Source organism: Silurus aristotelis (assembly GCF_946808225.1).
Source record: "Silurus aristotelis genome assembly, chromosome: 18".
In the NCBI taxonomy this organism is placed as follows: Eukaryota; Metazoa; Chordata; class Actinopteri; order Siluriformes; family Siluridae; genus Silurus; species Silurus aristotelis.
Window position 1 is genome coordinate 7,666,925 of NC_139591.1, and position 19,022 is coordinate 7,685,946.

Consider the following 19,022-nt stretch of genomic DNA (forward strand, 5'->3'; position numbering starts at 1 on the left):
TTGAAGTGAAAAGTAAGTGTTATTGAGGTGTAAATTTAGTGATTAGAGTTTATAATAACAGTGTAGCATGTAGATGTGAACTACTGTTTGTTGAGCAACTTGATGACTCTCCATATATCCTCATACGATATTCTCATAGAAATAACAGTTTCTGCCAAAGACGAGACGAGAGAGAAGAATGTGTGCAGAATGCAATGCTGCTTTTTGCTGGCTCAACATTTTTTTTTTTTATTGTCCTGTACTTTGGGATGTTGTACTGATTCTCTGTAATGTTTTTTTTTCTCCTCTTCTCAAGTGCTGTGTGTTTTGAGCATAATGTATAATGTGAGGATGTGGTGCAGCTTGTATTCAACTTTATGCGAAAGATTCTAGTGTTAATGTAAGACTTTTGGATTCATTGTCTGATAAGGCATGGGACATTTTTAAAATTTGCTGAGAAACGTTTCCACTCGAGATCATTGCCGATGGTGACTTACAGCTCTGTGAAGCAGCTGAACCTCACCTCAGCATCCTATCTGATGTGTGAATGAATCACAATTTGCTTCCTGGTACATGAAATCAGTGACCGGCTCTTGACTCGTGCTGAGAGCCAAATCGAGAGGCAAATGATTGTCCTGACACCGCTCTAAACTTCTGGCTTTAAGTCTCATTATAGCTGAAGATTAGGCCTATTATGACTGTGGCATTGGCATACTTGATGGTGGCATTAGAGCCATTCTGATCACGATATCGTAGAGGAGCAAGGAGGAGAGCGACCGACTCAACACCCTGTAAATGGTTTCTAATTAGATACAGTGCGGAAGAGATGTCCTTGTTCTAATGTTGACTGAGTCCTTTCTGTACTGAATGCAGATAAAATAGCTTTTAACAATTACCATCTTTTTTGTGTCTGTGTTCACATTTCAGCAAGCGGCACCAAGAAGGTCATCGGGTTGTACGGCGATACCATCAAGGTGCCTTGCAACGATGGCGACAACAGACCAGAAGATCTGATGTTCACGAAATGGAAACATGTAAGACTGCCGCTCGTCTTGTCTGATTTTGTCAACTCTGGATCACTGGTGTCCTGCTGTCACATGTCAGGAAAACCAGGCACATCGTTGAAGTGTGAAGAGATGAATAAGTGGTTTGCACAGATTCGCTAGCTTTACTGTGACACACGAAAAAACCCCAACAAAAAAAAAAAGTGTAGCTTTTTAACTCTCTCGGTTTTGCTGACTGAATATGATGAGTCAGTTCAGGTGTATGACAGATTAGTAATAGTGCTTTTGTCTTATTGTCCTTAGTCAAAGGAGAACGGCACGGCAGGAGATATCTTGGTGAAGCAGGTACAGAAGGAAAAGGCGAAGATCATAGCCACAGACAGCTATAAGGACCGTACTAGCATCGATTCAGACTCCAGCCTAATCATCACAGGTGCAATTCTGGATGACCAGAGATTCTTCACCTGCATGGTGGTCTCCTCCATTAATGTCAACGAATACCCTGTTGAGGTTGAAGTGCACAGTGAGTACAGCTTTTCCAACAATCCTGCCACTGCCAGAAGCAATCATTTTTTCTCAGAAATTGCAATATGGGATATTTACAGTACACTAGGGGTGTAAGTAGATATCGATACAGATGAGTATCGCGATATTTCATTTGGCGATACTGCATCGATTCTCAAAAACGCAATATCGGTATTTAAAAAAAGAGTTATACAAGATCATGACAGTTTTATTTTGAGTTTTTTTGATGTCCTGAGCTGCCACACATTTTTTAAACCAGACGAAGCTTCGTTTGTGGCTTAATGAACAGTGCTATATGCACAAACCTAAAGTTAGACCGGATTACACTTGCCAGAGTGCAGGACATCCCTGTCTTGCCTTGCCTGACTGCAGTCTCTACCTTTACCTTTATATTTTTACCTTCTACTACTAGCCTAATACAAATGGTAATACTGTTAATATAATACAACAATCATCATCATCATCATCAGTCCCATATTAGGCGTCTTTTACGACTATGTGCATATGTTTGAAAAAGTTATTACAAAAAATTAGGTACAATGATACTAATTGTGTTCATGTATTGCAATACACTTGATTCCACTGAGGTGTGGGCCAGGGTTCATGGTATGGGTAGATGGGTAAGGGTTATTTTTAAGATGCAGATCTCACTGTGTTTTGGTTCATTTATTTGTCCTTAATGACAGCTTTCCTAAAATTATATCCTATTTCTAAAATAAGAATTATTCAATACATCACCTCGATTACAGTATCGCAATGTATTTGCATGATATCGTATCACAACCCCTGTATTGGGGCCAAAATCATGCCGAAACAGGCAAAGTACTATGATCTAAAACCCTCAAATTTCACTCAGTGTAACTGATGTGCTGAGAATGATTCATTACTAAATAACAAGTTTTCAGTGCTGGTCCAATTGCATTGATAGTTGGGTTTACGGGAGTTGACAAATTGTTCATAGCAGCAGATAAACAGTTTTGTAATTTTATAGCTGCAAAGTGACCTTAATGGGTCTTAGGTTTCCATGATAAAATGTCCATTGTAGATAGATGTGGTGAAAGGTATCCCCTTTTGCACTATAATATTTGGCAACCGAACACGCTCATATTGTGCACATTGCGATGCTGATTGTCAGTAAATGTTCCGTGTTTAATAATCCACAGAGAGACCGTCAGCCCCCGAATTCAGGAACAAAGCGAGTCGGTTGGACGACGGCAAACTTACACCGGTGAGTGCTTTAAAAAGGTGTCCTTTAGGATTTGAATTGCATTAAATCTGAACTTGAATATATTGTTTTTTTTTTCACATTCTGTTTTTCCTTTAAACAGTTTTAACACAAAACACACCTGCATTGTATCTTGCTGCCTGGTAGCTCAGGGCAAATTTAGTAAACAAACTCGCACACATAAACACATAACACATCGAGCCTCTTAATACAAGCATCTCTTATATGTAGTGATGTTCCCCCACAGAAAAAGCAAAAAGCCATAGCAGCAGCACAGAACAGCAGCTTTAGGAGCCAAACAACAGAGAGAAAATATGACATTACTTTTACAATGGTAGTAAAAAAGGGAATTAGCTGAGCCTATACAGGCTACACTTTATCTGGGCTGGGTTCAGGTGGAAGGCTGTTATAGCGAATGCGCTCTGGCAAGCTGGAAGTTCAGACGAACGTAGGCATTCTTTATGAGTGGATGGTAGAGGGCAAGCAAGGACTTTTCTTTCTAGCCACCTGCTGAGGTCTGTCATGTTTAAAGCACTGCTACTTTGTGTACAAAGGTATTGAAAAAAGGCAAGAGCTCAACCCTGTGACATTTCATGTTAAAACATTTTGCCTGTCTGATGCTGAGACTTAGCTCAGGACAAGAGAAGGAGAGAAGAAAGGAGGAAGAAGTATAAAGTGAGAAGGACTCTGAGTTGGATCATGCGATGCTCTGATCTTAGAGTGTGTGTATATGTGTGTGTGTTCAGCGTGAGCCTTGTTCTACTGCACGCTTGTGATTAAATTGTCAGGAAGGAGTCCTCTTTGTTCAGAAATTGCAAAATACGAGAGGCTCTACAGAATCTAGAGAAGATTTCCAGCACAGTACGGTGATGAGGCGCTCACCTGCAGTAAGATATTTGAGTGGTTTAAACGTTTTAAAGATGGTCGTATTCGGTCAGCAATGATCCCGGTTGTGGTGGTTTCCAGTCCACAGCAGTCGTTCCTGTGAAACCCTTAAAAGAGTTCCTCAGAGGTCAGCATTTTAGCACTAAAGAAGAAGTGAAGCCGGCTGTCCTAGGATGGTTCAAGCGTACTAACAAATCTTTATATGTCAAAGTTTTCCAGGCATTTTAATGAAATGATGGGATAACTGTATAAATGAAGCAGGAGAGTATGTTGAAAAAATGAATGCAGTTTCCATTGCTTGGAATTTTTATTTGTTTTTTATTTTATAAACTGAAAGGTCCTGGTTTTGACGTGAACGCCCCTTTTAGGATATTTACAGGGTATAGGATATTTGGCTGTGAAGTGCTTCCAAAGTTCTATAATGTAAACCCCTCAAATTTCAGATTAAATATTTTTAATGCTGATCCAATTGCACTGATAAATGGATTAAAGGGGGAGCTGACAAATTGTGCATAACAGCAGACAACCTACAGTTTTGTAATTATAAAACTGCAAATGACTTAAATGGGTCTTATGTTTCGCTGATAAAATATAGATTGTGGATAGAGCTGATGAAAGCTAGCCCAGTTGCCCAAGAGTGTGCATTTTTTCCCACAAGGTTCTCAAAATCTAGATATGTACCATTCTAATGTTCATTTACAATCAAAAACTAAGGCAGGGTACCTTTTAGACGACTATTCCTAACAAGCATTTATTAAATTTTTCTTTTTGTTATGTGGGGAAATGAATAGTAATAGCTAAGGAGCTTTCTTATCTTTTGCTTTAAGTAAATGACGCTGCTGGTACTCCTGTAATGGTGTTTCTATATATGCGTTTTCTTTTTAAAGAGCATGCTCTATCTTTTACTGCTTCTGTTTGTTCTTTTATTATTTTAATGACCTGCAGCCAGGGTTTGCTAGCGCAGGGTTACGCCCAGCACGACAAACTGAAACTGATGAGGAAAAAACAATGAGCACACGCCTATATTCGCTTACCCAGTCACGTTAGTCACATGTCCGGAAATTACACAATCTTAGTGACCTCATCGCAATGACTAGTAGCACCAAAATCACCTAGAGTCACTGCATTTATATGGCAGAGCAGTGGAAATTCCCAAAGTTTCACCCGGCAAGAGAGGCAACTCAAATCATTTAAATGTCAGGTTACAGTTTGTGTAACTGAAACTCAGAATATAGTATCTGTGACATACAGACTGGATGGTACAAAGAAAATGGTGGAAATAATAGCACTTCCTGGTTTACATATTAGAGAATGTTTAAGCAGGAGAACGTTTCGGTTCGGTGATTTGGTTGAGCTTTGAAGATAAATATCCTGTGTGTATTTGTGCTTGTGTGTGTGCTTCAGCTGGGAGAGTGTGTAGCTGCCAGCGCAAACCCCCCAGCAGAAATCATCTGGGTGAAGAATAACGAGGCACTAGAGGCAGACAACAAACGTGAGTGTTATATATTCCGTCATTCTCAGTAAAAGGAATATGGTGAATGAGGAAACACTGCATGTGAAATATAATAGTCTGTAACAGCAGGTATGTTTGTTTGCACTAAATGTAAGACTGATATGCTGGGAAACTCTGTGTATGTATGTGTGTGTGTGTGTGTGAACAGTGATCATTATCAGTGCCTCCATAACGAAGGACCCAGTCACTGGTTTGTCCACCACAACCTCTAAGTTGCAGTACACAGCAGGGAAACAGGATGCGACCTCAAAGTTTGCTTGCGTTGTGAAACACGTGACCGGACCTGACCAAATGTCTGCACCTGAAACCTTCAGTATCCACTGTAAGTGCAGCCCTACATTCATGACATGACGCACCCTCCCTTCACCCCCAGCTCAAGTGTGTCACCTTTAAAAGAAGTGTTGATAGAGTTTTCATATTTTCTGCACGATGCAGACTGTATCATGTTTATGGATAAGTAAAGGTCAGGACAGGGGATTACACAGAGTGTTTGATTATTTAGTCAAACATCCTTTTTTTTCCCTCAAAAAAATGTTTTTGAAGAAGAAACAGAACATACATTTTTTTTTGCAGAAAATATGTGTAAATGATACACCGGCCAGACATAAAATTTACTTTAAGCATTACGATTGGTGAACAACACTAATTATCTCTTCATCATGGCAACTGTTAGTGAGTGGGATATTATTAGGCAGCAAGTGAACATTTTGCCCTCGAAGTTGTTGTGTTAGAAGCAGGAAAAATGGGCAAGCCTAAGGATTTAAGCGAGGGCCAAATTGTGACGTCTACACAAAAAACACGGCCACCAGGGCCACAAAAACGACGAACGTCAGAAAAAGGTTCCAGTGGCTGAATGTGTCAAGTTGATGTCGCTCTTACATGTTTTTTTGCTCTCACCTTCATCTTTTGTCTCTTTCTCTGTCTTTATCCTCCTTTCAGACCCCACTGAGAAGGTGAACCTGCAGGTTCTGCCTCTGGGCTCCATTAAGGAAGGTGATAACGTGATACTGAAATGCCAGGCCGACGGAAACCCTCCACCCACCAGCTTCAACTTCCACATTAAGGTGAAAATGTCTTTCCCGCAGAGAAATGCACCTCTGGGTCCTACTATCCACTTCATATATATATATATATAAGTGCATGGAGAGGTCAGGCTCCAGTTCTACTACAGTGGATTTTTCAAATCTTTTACTTGAAAATGTAAGAAAATGTGCATCTGAAAGACTTGGGTATATTATTATAAACAGATATATTATTTTTACTGACATAAAAGAGTAGAGTTCGACCAATATGGGTTTTTCTCTGGCCGATGCTGATATTTACAAATCAGGGCAGCCGAAGGCCGATATGTGATGCTGATTTTTTTTGGCCGATATGTTTGGCAGCAGCCCTCGACACCCCGACAGTTTCAAAAAGTTACCCGCATTCTGTCCAAATGTTATTCTCATTCTCTCTCGAAAAGTAGCATCATATTTAACCAATGAACTATATAAAGCTAGATTAAGAAGGAAGGATAAAAACCAAAGCTCGGGACATACCAAGCCGGCGTTTGCCTCGGGTGGCTTTAGTTTTTTCAGTGTGTTCCGCACCGTTGGCTCTAGTCAGACGGCGTCAGCTGTTTTTCGGGTGATTCTGCATGTCTAATTGGCTATGGAGCTCATCGGCGAGAAAGAGAACTCCGATTGGCTATTCAGCTTAGTGACGGAGTAAAAAGGGAACACACAGACACTAGTCATTCTTGCACTCGTCTTTGCAATTCGGAGGACATGACTGAACAAAAGCTACACAAATCCATTAGTAATGATCGTGACTGGTGTATACGCTGCTTACTTTATACATTCACAGTTCTAGCTCTTTCAGTTTCCCTGTTTGGATGCTGAATACAAAATACTGCCACCCGCTGGTATGAGAGACTTATGTTCTCTCATGTTTTGGTGTGTCAGATGCGCCAGCCTAATAATCTGTCTAATTTCCACCACAATCAGCGGTTTAGTTAAAAAATGCAAAAACAGCCAACTGTTTTATCGGTCGACCTCTATAAAAAAGGAAAGGCTTTCATTTTTTTTGCACTCTATTTAAAAGTACTGTAAAAATTGTTCTGCGTGCAGGGAAAGAAGGTCCTGGTAACCGACTCAGACGTCTACACTCTGTCTGGCATCAACCGAGCTGACTCTGGTGAATACAAGTGCTCTCTGATCGACAACGAAAACATGCAGTCTTCAGTGAACATCAATGTCACCTGTAAGCACCCAGATTTCTTCTGTTTCCCAATTCTTGCCTTCCCACTGTTGGCCTGCTTTTTCATTTTGCTCACTGTGCCTCCATCATAATCTGCAAATTGGTCTTTCAGGAAAATTTTACTGAAGCAATGAAGAGTTCTCTAAGATTTTCCTTTTTTAAATCTTTTACAGACATAAATTTAGGTTGCAAGAAACATACTAATCAAATTTATCTCAAGTCTGGGACACAGTGGGCAGTTGGACTAATTAGAGGTTGTGACTGTGGTTGAGCCGAGGTCTCGTGCCGAGTCTGCGTTTTTATATGCGACGTACTCTTAATTACTCTCTAAGAAGTGTGCGTGTGTTTGCTATTAAATGTGACATTTCTGAAGCAACCTGTATGCATGTTAAGCTCCACTGTGCTGTTCATGTCTAAACGTAGTATTGAACAATTGAAGCTTTACAGAAAAGCTACAGAAAACAGAAAAGCGGTCTAGGGTTAGTTACAAGTTTTAATCACAACAATGCCACAGATAGCCAGAGCTGGAAGCCAAAGAGAGGCTTGTGTGGGCTTATGTATGTGGAAGAGGGTAGATAGCTCTTTCTGCCAACTGTGCTACAGTATATGGCCCACTGAAACTGAATAAGAAGCAGTTGTAAGTTTTTTCAAGCACTGCTCCACTAGTCTCAGCTTCTCTCAGGGAATGAGGTAGGATTACATCAACTCTTTTCTGTTCTGGTACCGAGGTGGTGGATTAAACTTCCCTTAGATGTCTGAACAGCTGAGTCATATCTTCAAACGATGGGTGAAGACCCACCTCTTCCTGAAACACTTGAACTAGCGCTTATTTTACCTGTTTGTTTTATGTCTTCATGTTTAAAAGAAGAAAATAAGTGTGCTATAATTCCTCTCGACAGAGTTTAGGCTGATGATATCCAAAATTTGCAACCTAGTGAACCAATGTTAATTTATTCATTGATAGAGACTAAAAAAATGTTTTACGCCGCTATGGATAAGGGCATATGCTAAATGCCGTCAATGTAAATGTAAAAGATGCTAACTTTACCTATTTTAGAGGGAGCATGTGTTAGCCTTTGCTCTCTCTGGTTTTTAACTGTTAAATGACAGGGGAGTGCATGGGTGTGAAGTGGCCAAGGCCAAATTGGGTGGAAAAAAATAAAAGTTTTGACCTTGTGCTGCATTTGGCTAGTCAGCTTTTTTTTTTTTTTTTCTTTTTTTTGAAAACTAAATGTGCCAGAGGATTTACTTTTTGTTATTGAGGTCAAGGTTAGGTTCGGTGTAAGTGCAGGTATAGCATTATTTAGCTACAGTAACACAAGTCTGTGAAAAAAATCCCCAAGATGATAGAAAGAATTACAAAGGTGTACTTGTGTGCGTGTGTGCGTGTGTGCGTGTGTGTGTGTGTGTGTGTGTGTGTGTGTGTGTGTGTGTGTGTGGAGAAAGAGTGGGATTTTGAGATTTACTGGACTGATAAGCATGAGAGTCACACCTGCAGTGAGAAGATACAGTGTGAGGCATCTGTTCTCCGTCTCTCTCTGTTTTCACACTCTGTGTGCTTTATTGCTACAGCAAGTAATGATGCATTCACATTGCCAAAGCCTGGCATCGAATATGTGTGTAGGTGACTATTAAAATAATTAAATTCACAATTGAACAAAGGGTGTAAAATAAAAAAAATAAAAAATAAAAACTTAAAGGTACAGTTTGTAATGTTTAATTACAATTCTCTAATAAATCTTACAGATCTGGACCTGAACGTCATTCCCTCAGGAAACATCCTGAAAAAGGTTGGGGAGTCTTTGGAGGTGAAGATTGACAAGAATTCTTCGAGTGAACCCTCAGTGATCTGGTTTAAGGTACAGGCTCCAGTTCACAAGATGCTCCTTCTGCTCCTGTCACTCAAATCTGGGGTTTATAAGCTTGTGGTGCTCAATGAGGAACATTAAACAGAGCTGATATTATCTTTATTACCCTTTATTTTGTATCTTCAGCTGTTTAGAATGAACATGCGAGTATATAAGCTGCAGTCACATGATCACTTTGATGCAACATTTGGGTCTATGTGTGTGTAATTGGTTCAATCATGTCCCATATTGCAGCACTTCCTAAGTACTAAAGAGCTAAAAAAAAATCTTTCTCCTGCAGGACAATGGCAAGCTGGACAAACTGCCTGACTTCAGCTCTCTAACATATAATCACGCCGGTTTCTATGTGTGCGAGGCGTCCGTAGCCGGAATCAAACGCAACGCCAACTTCAAACTGGTTGTGGAAGGTAAGAAATAATCACACTTCAGCCGCACACGGTCACACCAGAGGCATCATCTCACACGTAGGATAAAAGCAACTAGTAATACTTCACAAAAATTTGTGCTCAAACGGACACCCATTTTAAGATTATACAAGTCTTTGTTCATCCCCTTTCTTTGTCCCTTTTTTTTGGTCTCTGTCCTACAGGCATGCCTGTGATTAAGAGTTTGAAGAAAGAGAGGAGCGCAGATGGCAAAGCAAAGGTGCTGATCTGTGTGGCTGAGGGAGCGCCTGAACCTGAAGTGACCTGGAGTGTCAATGGAACCCATGTGAGTCTCAGACATTCTCTTTTCTTTCTTTCTTTCTTTCTTTCTTTCTTTCTTTCTTTCTTTCTTTCTTTCTTTTCTTGATTTCTCTCTCTCTCTCTCTCTCTCTCTCTCTCTCTCTCACACACACACACACACACACACACACACACATTAGTGTAACTGTAACACTGTGTAACTCTGACAAATAATAAGAGTGGGGAATCAGAATGAAAGGAAATTCATCTCTCTGTTTTCTCTTCTCTCTGCTCACTGAGACAAAGAACACTCATTAGTCAAAACCACCACCAGGTGTGTGCTCCTTACCACTCGTTTCCTCCGACTCATTCACAAACGACCACACCCCTCAGTGCCAGAGTGACTAAAGTAATAATACACAGAAACAGATGATTGCAAAACCAGAGATCTAAGTAAGTTATACAACATGATAGGCTGTGCTTTTGGAGGAAATTAATCAACGGGGAAAAGTGATAGCTGGCTGGTTATATAACATCATGTGCAATGTTGTACTTCTTCTTTTGTAGCACAATATCAGTGCTTACGTCAATGAATGTGACACTTCTTTCTTTCTTTTATTAATTTTTATTTTTTTTTACCTTACAACGATTTTATAAGTATATATTATAGTTGCATTTAATGTTGTGGAACACTTGGAAAAGCAAATCAGTTATCCCGATTATCCCTCAGTCTCAAGAGGCAGACATTTCCATGCCAGAAAACATGAAGCTACATCTTTACTGAGCGTTAAACAGATTCGTATTGCAGACATTCTGACAAATGAAGTCAGATTCATGCTGTTCTAGAAAATAAACCAATGCCTTCTGACCAATTAGAATAAATGTAAATGAAGAGTGAATATGACTTATGTACAAAAACAGAACATCCTGTTTACACCTAATAGTGACTTCTCAGTGGAGACATTTTCCTGTCAGTCAAAATCATGCATACATTTCATGAAATCATAATCAATAGTGATTATAACCCAATCCTCGTATTACAGCAACTAACCCTAATTTGCATCTGTTCATGTCGCGAGCCCAAATGACAGAATAAGTACTTTCATCCTTCCTGCTATATTTGGAAAGCACTGGTTTCGCTGCCAGAGCACACAGGGAAAGCTCTGTGGTTTTGACTGAAATGTCCCACTAATGTAATATTTTCATTTCTCTGGAGTGCAGAAAGGACTTTTTTTTTTTCCTGTTCCACCAATAACATAAACTGTACTCACAAAGGATCTTATTTATGAAATGTTTTGTTGGGTAGGAATTGGGTAGTTTCTGAGATGCTGTTTTTCTATGCTGAATGCCAATCACCTGTATATTACTAAGAGTGAAAAAAACAACAAAAAGCCTGCACCTTTTGATCTAAGTAGGCGTGGGGGATCATATTAGTACAGAAGTTCACTCAGATACTGTGGTTAAGTGCTTTATATGTCAGTAGTAGTATTTTATAATTAATGCGAGATTTGATGGGGAGCAGTGTAGACTAATTAAAACAGGGGTGATGTGGTCATAATTTCTAGATCTAGTAAGGACACTTGCTGCTGTTTTTCTATGCTGAATGCCAATCACCTGTATATTACTAAGAGTGTGTGTGTGCAGGGATCAGCTGATTTGCATTCAGTGAAGTCTATTAATCTTCCTATAAAGCAAAGCTCTCTGAACTAAAATGGCAAGTAAATGGCAAAAAAAGGACGACATTTTTATTAGTAGAAGTCAAAGCCTTTAAGATTTCACATCTATTCCAATATGTATATTATTACTAAGATAAAACAGAGTTATATATATATTTAGAAATAATTCCAGAAAATGAGAAATAGATGTGAAAGGGGAAAAAAGGGAGGGGAGAGAAAAAAAAGGATCTGCACTATTTGATTGTGGGTCACCAAGTACATTAAATTACACTGGAAAACTGCCTTTAAAAAAAATGTCTGTAGGGGCAGAGAGTCACAGTGGTTCAGAGCAATTCTGTAAACCGCTCTGGGTAAGTGGCTCTGCTAAATGTTGATATATTAGCAACAGTGTATTTCATATATGAAAGTTTATAAAAAAAAATTTATGTCCTACAGAGAGATTCATATCCAGCTTGATAAATAACTCCCAATGCGTGAATAATATTATACATGTACATATAGTTTTATACTACAATAGCACCCGAATGGCGAAGAAAACTATACAAAATAGAAAGAATAGAGAAAATAGAGAAAATACAAAACATAAATGATGAGATTTTAAGAACTAAGTGAGTTCAAAGTATGAAAAAGAGAACCAAGACAGAAATAGAATACAGAAGTAAAATTTTGCTGGGTTGACTGGCAGAGGAGCTGTCGAAGTGTGACCTAATATTCTACTGAGCAACAGTTAAGTAGTGAAGAATCCAAATAAGTGTTTATTTTTATCTACTATGTGCACTTTGTAGTTAGAGAAATACTGTAGCAGCGTTTAATGCATCATGCAAATGATTTCAGAAATATAGTATGTATGCAGGGAATGTAGAATTTTCCCACTGTGGATTTGCATGACACTACAGATTCAAGACAATTATAGTTTTATTAAATCATTTATAGTAGTTCAGGAAAATGAGAACCAAATTTTAAGTACTAAATAATGTTCAATTCAGTTTAATTCATTTCGATTAGTTTTTAGCGCTTTTAACAATGGACATTGTCTCAAAGCAGCTTTTCACAGATAATGTATAATGTAAGAAAGGATGAATAAGATGTTCTTCATAAGTTAGTTTGTCCCTAATGAGCGAGCTGGTGGCAATGGTGGCAGGGAAAAACTCCCTAAAATGGCATAAGGAAGAAACCTTGCGCTTAACCAGACTCAAGAGGGAACCCATACTCTTTTGGGTTGCACCGAATGTCCATTTATTACAGCTTAACAATGTTGAGGTGCGGAGTGATGGTGATCAGATACAAACTGTAGTCCTGAGTCAGTGTAGCAGACTGTTGACATTAAGTACGGTCAAAATCCATCCTTTAAAGCTCCTGTGTTACTCCGTCATTTCATGGATCTCCAGGCCGTCCCCACAGAGTGGCCTCCAATCGAAGGAAACTATCCAGAGGCAGGCCGGGACGAAGCGGGCAGATACGAGGAGAGGAGGGGAGAGGGGCGGGAACAGTGGTCACTGATACCTCAGGAGCATGTTTAAATTAACTGAGAGAGAGAGAGAGAGAGAGAGAGAGAGAGAGAGAGAGAGAGAGAGAGAGAGAGAGAGAGAGAGAGAGAGAGAGAGAGAGAGAGAGAGCGAGCAGAGGGGTGGCAGGAAGAGAAAGATATGGATTTTTATTGTTGTTGTGAAAGGTAAAGACATTGTATAGTTTGGGACTCCAGCAAGACTTTTTATGGCAGCATAACTAAAAGGAAGAGCCAGGCAGTAACACAGGCATCAGGGATCTCTGGGATAAGAGACGACCCGCCGAGTGAACGTGTGAGTGTGAGGGGACGACAGCATACAAATATTCCGGTTCACTTAAGACCATCAAGAGGTTTTTCTTTACCTAAGAAAAGGCTTGACTAAATTAATATGTTTTCAGCCTTGAACACTTGAACACTGAGACTGTCCCAAACACTGATTGGAAGGCTGTTCCATAACTGTGGGGCTTTATAAGAGAAAGATCCGCCCCCTGATGTAGTCTTCTTTGTTTGAGGTACCAACAAAAAGCCTGCACCTTTTGATCTAAGTAGGCGTGGGGGATCATATTAGTACAGAAGTTCACTCAGATACTGTGGTTAAGTGCTTTATATGTCAGTAGTAGTATTTTATAATTAATGCGAGATTTGATGGGGAGCAGTGTAGACTAATTAAAACAGGGGTGATGTGGTCATAATTTCTAGATCTAGTAAGGACACTTGCTGCTGCATTCTGGACTAACTGTAGCTTATTTATGCACTTACTCGAACACCCAGACAGTAACGCATCACAGTAGTTTCATCTGGGTGACTTTCCACCTGGGAGGGGTTTCCTCTAGATTTTGGAACATGCCTATGTGAATTCAGACACAAGATGCTTGCTACAGCATGCAAAGATATTCTAAAAATTTTCTTTATCTCCTTCTATATGGCGATTGTTTGTGAAAGGGTTATAATTAGCTATGACATGCAGGTATTTTAGCCACTAAAGGTGTATGGCAAAAGAATATGAAGTCCTGCTGCGTTAAATGGAAATGAAAGCAGACGATTCGAGCAGATGTGTTTTTCAAACAATATAGAGATGTGCTACTAGAGAGGATCTAGTAAAAAGTATACCTGGTGACTAATTATACACACTGTAGATGTGTAGTGTAGGACTCAAAAGGCTGTATTTGAACCTGATCAAATGTCAAAAGATTTCGCTTTCCGTTTATTTAAACCCAACAGGATCGAGTTCAGGCTTCGTCGCTGTCTTTACATCTTCCACATCTCTTGACCAGGGCTCTTGGTATGTGCAGTAGTGAGCTCCTGCTCCTGCTCAGCCTCATTATGATTCCACAACTGTATAATGAGCCGTGAAATTCCAAATGGCTGTTGATGTTGGGTTGGAGAGGAGCCATTCAGACTTCAATGTGTTTGTGTAGTGTTTGTGTGTGTGTGTGTGTGTATGAAGGAAACCTGAGCTGCATAATGTGGTAGAGAGCATTGTGTGTGTGTGTGTGTGTGTGTGTGTGTGTGTGTGTGTGTGTGTGTGTGTGTGTGTGTGTGTGTGTGTGTGTGTGTGTGTGTGTGTGTTTGTGTGTGTGTGTGTGTGTGTGTGTGTGTGTGTACGTATGCGTGAAAGCGTCGAGCAGTGCTCAACATCAGCTAACCTGTCATCCTGTCACTCATTATCACATCCAACACAAAGTCAAAGCCAAGCCGCTGCTGCTTAACATTCTCTCGCTGTCTTTTTTCACTCACACACACGGACACAGATGTTTAGAGCGAAGCACAGTAACTCAAAGAGGCCATTTATATCCAGCTGGCATGCACTGAAAGTAGCACTTTGGCACTTTTTTTTTTTTTTACCCTGCTCAGATATCGCATATACCTCACACCAATCTTGTTGATCGCAGGTACAACACAGGTTTTGTGTGTATTTTAACAATGGACAGAAAGCTAATACAGATATACACTACATGGACAAAAGCTTTTTTTGATTATCCCATTCCACATTTAGTTCTCGTTTGCCCCGATAATAAGCTCCATTCTTCTGTGAAGATGTTCCACTAGATTTTGGAGCATGCTTGTGGAGAGTTAGCATTTTATTTCATTCCAAAAGTCTTCACTAGGGTTGAGGTCAGAGCTTTATTGCAGGCCAACCAAGATCTTTCACCCCAACCCATGTAAAGCATATCTTCATGGAGCTGGCTTTATCATCATGCTAGAACATGTTTGAGTCTCTTAGTTCGAGTATAGGGAAACTCAATGCTGCACAATCTAATGTTATTCTATACAATTGTGTGCCTCCAACTTTGAGGTAACAATTTGGGGAAAGAGCCACATATGGCTGGAAATGTCAGGTGTCACGTAACACTATTTTAGTCCATATAGTGTATTGCTGAAAGCTACAGTTATGAGTAGGTAGACGCCTGTGTCATAGTGAGGTATGGATTTTACTGCCAAAAAAGCAGAACTGGGAGTATGCATGGTTTCTACAAAGCAGTTAGTGATGGCACGAGAGCAGCAAGAGACTGTGATCTGTAAGGGGTGTTTTTTTCTAAATGTCTGTAATGACTCTGATGCTGGAGGGGGTTGGTAATTGGAGAGCACGGTGCTGCGTGCAGTTTAATTGCAGGCTGATTATCGGCTCTTAGAAGTTCAGTCACACTGTGTTGGTGCCGCTCTGTCCTTGTGTGTGTGTGTGTGTGTGTGTGTGTGTGTGTGTGTGTGTGTGTGTGTGTGTGTGTGTGTGTGTGTGTGTGTGTGTGTGTGTGTTTGTGTGTGTGTGTGTAGTGTATTTGATTTTCCTCTCCGACTGTGCAGTGTATTTAGTCTAGTGGATAACAGTAATGTTATATGGCCCTCTAGTGGTCATCATTTCAATTAATACTCCAGCATTCATTTCTTTTTAATGTAATTTCTATCCATCGCATCTGTAGTCTTTCTCCACACCGAGAACGATCACAGACAAAAAGCCTACTCTGAACGAATGGCTTCTGGCTGACAATCAATAAATGTTTTAAATATGTGGATGTGCATTATATAAGAAATTCAATACTATGCAGTTTTTTATTATTATTTGGAAAAGCTGTGTAGTTACACTTTAGTTTGAAAACTTTACCAAACTGGAGCAATCTGTGAAAAGAAGAATGTGATTAAAGTCCAGTTAAATTCAGTTGATTGAACATGATTTGGAAAGGCACACATCTGTCTATATAAGTTCCCACAGTTAACAGTGCATGTCAGAGCACAAATCAAGCCATGAAGTCCAAGGAATTGTCTGTAGACCTCAGAGACAGGATTGTATTGAGCAACAGATCTGGGAAAGGGTACTTAGTTTGGAAGGTGACCAGGAACTTAATGATCACTCTGAAAGAGCTCCAGCATTTCTCTGTGGAGAGAGTAGAACCTTCCAGAAGAACAATCTCTGCAGCATTTTAACAATCAGGCCTGTATGGTAGAGACAGAAGACACTCTTTAGTAAAAGGCACATGACAGCACGTCTGGAGTTTACCAAAATGGTCCTGAAGCACTCTCAGACCATGAGAAACAAAATTCTCTGGTCTAATGAAACAAAGATGGAACTCTTTGGCTTAAATGCCAAGCGTTATGTCTGGAGGAAACCAGGCACCACTTATCACTTGGCCAATACTGTCCCTACAGTGAAGCATGGTGGTGGAAGTGTCATGCTGTGACATGGCATGATGTTTTTTCAGCGGCAGGAATTGAAAGTGAAGTCAAAATCAAGATAAAGTTGAATGCAGCAATGTACAAAGACCTCCTTGATGAAAACCTGCTCCAGAGCGCTTTGGACCTCAGACTGGGGCGGCAGTTCATCTTCCAACAGCACAACAACCCGAAGCACACAGACAAGATAACTCAGGATGACTCGGTGAATGTCCTTGAGCGGCCCAGCCAGAGCTCAGACTTAAATCCAATTAAATATCTCTGTAGAGATCTAAAAATGGCTGAAGCTCCCCATCCAACCTGATGGATCTTGAGAGGTTCTGCAGAGAAGAATGGGAGAAACTGCCCAAAAATAGGTGTGCCCCAAGCTTGAAGCATCATCCTCAAAAAGACTTGAGGGTGTAATTGGTGCCAAAGGTGCTACAAACAAAGTATTGAGCAAAGACTGTAAATACTTATGTACATTTGATTATATATATATATATATATATATATATATATATATATATATATATATATATATATATATATATATATATATGCAAAGATTTCAAACAAACTTCTTTTAATTTGCTATTATGGTGTATTGTTTGTTGAATTTTGAGGAAATTAATTAATTTGATCCATTTTGGAATAAGCCTGCAACATAAAATGTGGAAAAAGCGAAGTGCTGTGAATACTTTCTGGATGCACTGTAATTATGGTGTTTTAAACAAAGTAAATCATCAGAACACGTTTCCACACGGACGGTTTTAATTGCCGTATGTGTGCATCATAGCGGATTTTTGTTCATGAATAAATTTTTGTTGCTTTGAAGGTTTTAATGGCTTTTCTTTTATATGAATTTATTTTTTTCTAGTAATAAAAATGGTCAAAGGGAAACGCGCTGCATTTATCGCACGTTAATCAAATTAGTGCCTTTAAAATGAATTTGCGTTAACACGTTAATATATATATATATATATATATATATATATATATATATATATATATATATATATATATATATATATACATACATATTGATCTGATATGTATCAATGATAAATATGAGGATATATAGATATTTACTTCCACAGACTATTTATCCTTACATGATGAAGTGCAAAGTACTTGGAAATGAACTCTGTGTGTGTGTATTTGTGTTCCCTCACAGAGCCAGAGCCAATACAGCAATGGAGTAGTGACTCACAAGCTGACCGTGATGCCCAGTGCGAACCTGACTGTCACCTGCCGAGTCTCTAACAGTCTAGGCGCAGCCAGCAAGGACATCGAGGTGCTATCCTGTAAGTACTAAAAGCTCTTAATGCCTGATATTAGGTGTATACTAACATACTAGGTCCTTTGTTGATTTATTTAATCACTTTCTGTCAGTGCCCACACACACACACACACACACACACACGCATACACACAGTTGACAGCAGTTTAGAAACTACATTGTACTGCATTATATCTGAGGAGAGTTTTAGTTCAGGAGTGTCAAGCTCTAATTCCTCCAGAGCCACATCAGCAATTTTGTGAGTCTGTGAAAGGCAATAAAATAAGCCTGTTCATTTTCGAATATATTGTTTAATCTTACACGAAAAACTAGGATATAAAAGGAGAAGAGAGTGATGCTAAAAAAAACTCAAACAGAAGGGCTAACAGAAGCTATTCAAGTGTACTATTAGGTGTGCTTGATATCTTTTCTCTAATCTGTAAAATGGTAAATGAGTCCATTGTAGACTCCTGTCCTTGTCTGATAGAAGTGGAAGGCTACGAGATCTTCTGCTGGTGAAGCCCATCCACCTCATGGCTGTGCAAACTGAAATGCTTTTCCGCTTAGCACAGGTGTACTGAGTGTTTATTCAAGCACAACATAGGCTTTTCTTGTTAGCTAGTTTGTACTGCTCTCCTCAGCGAGGTGTTTCCGCCCTGATGAACTGCTGCTTTATGGATGTTTAAACTCTAGAGAATAATATATATGAAAATCCTAGATCAGCAGTTTCTGCACTGCTCAGACCAGCCTGTCTGGCACTGTCAAACACGCCACGGACAAAGAGGCTGCCATTTCATTTTGCCTTCATTCAGATACAAACGTTATCTAATGCTTTTTACTCGAATCCTCATGATTCCGTTTACGCATTGAGAGCAGTCACAAAGCTGGAGATCTGGTGTAAATTCTAGGCTGTGAAAAATGTTGAGTCGTGGTGTACTACAGACAGTTATTATTATTATTTGTATTTTATTACATTGTTTGCGTAGACTAAATGAGACGAGGCAGCAAGC

The 19,022-nt window shown here is 39.6% G+C and overlaps 1 protein-coding gene across 3 annotated transcripts in view; it reads left to right on the forward strand.

Moving 5' to 3' along the window:
- alcama (activated leukocyte cell adhesion molecule a) overlaps positions 1-19,022 on the forward strand; it is a 106,063-nt gene that overhangs the window by 46,141 nt on the left and 40,900 nt on the right. For all 3 annotated transcript variants that reach the window (XM_083567631.1, XM_083567630.1, XM_083567629.1), the window contains exons 2-12: positions 907-1,013; positions 1,287-1,506; positions 2,672-2,736; positions 5,023-5,110; positions 5,280-5,453; positions 6,071-6,195; positions 7,240-7,372; positions 9,116-9,228; positions 9,518-9,644; positions 9,827-9,948; positions 17,908-18,037. In XM_083567631.1, coding sequence (XP_083423757.1) covers positions 907-1,013; positions 1,287-1,506; positions 2,672-2,736; positions 5,023-5,110; positions 5,280-5,453; positions 6,071-6,195; positions 7,240-7,372; positions 9,116-9,228; positions 9,518-9,644; positions 9,827-9,948; positions 17,908-18,037 — 1,404 coding nt within the window. The remainder of the gene's footprint in view (positions 1-906; positions 1,014-1,286; positions 1,507-2,671; positions 2,737-5,022; positions 5,111-5,279; positions 5,454-6,070; positions 6,196-7,239; positions 7,373-9,115; positions 9,229-9,517; positions 9,645-9,826; positions 9,949-17,907; positions 18,038-19,022) is intronic.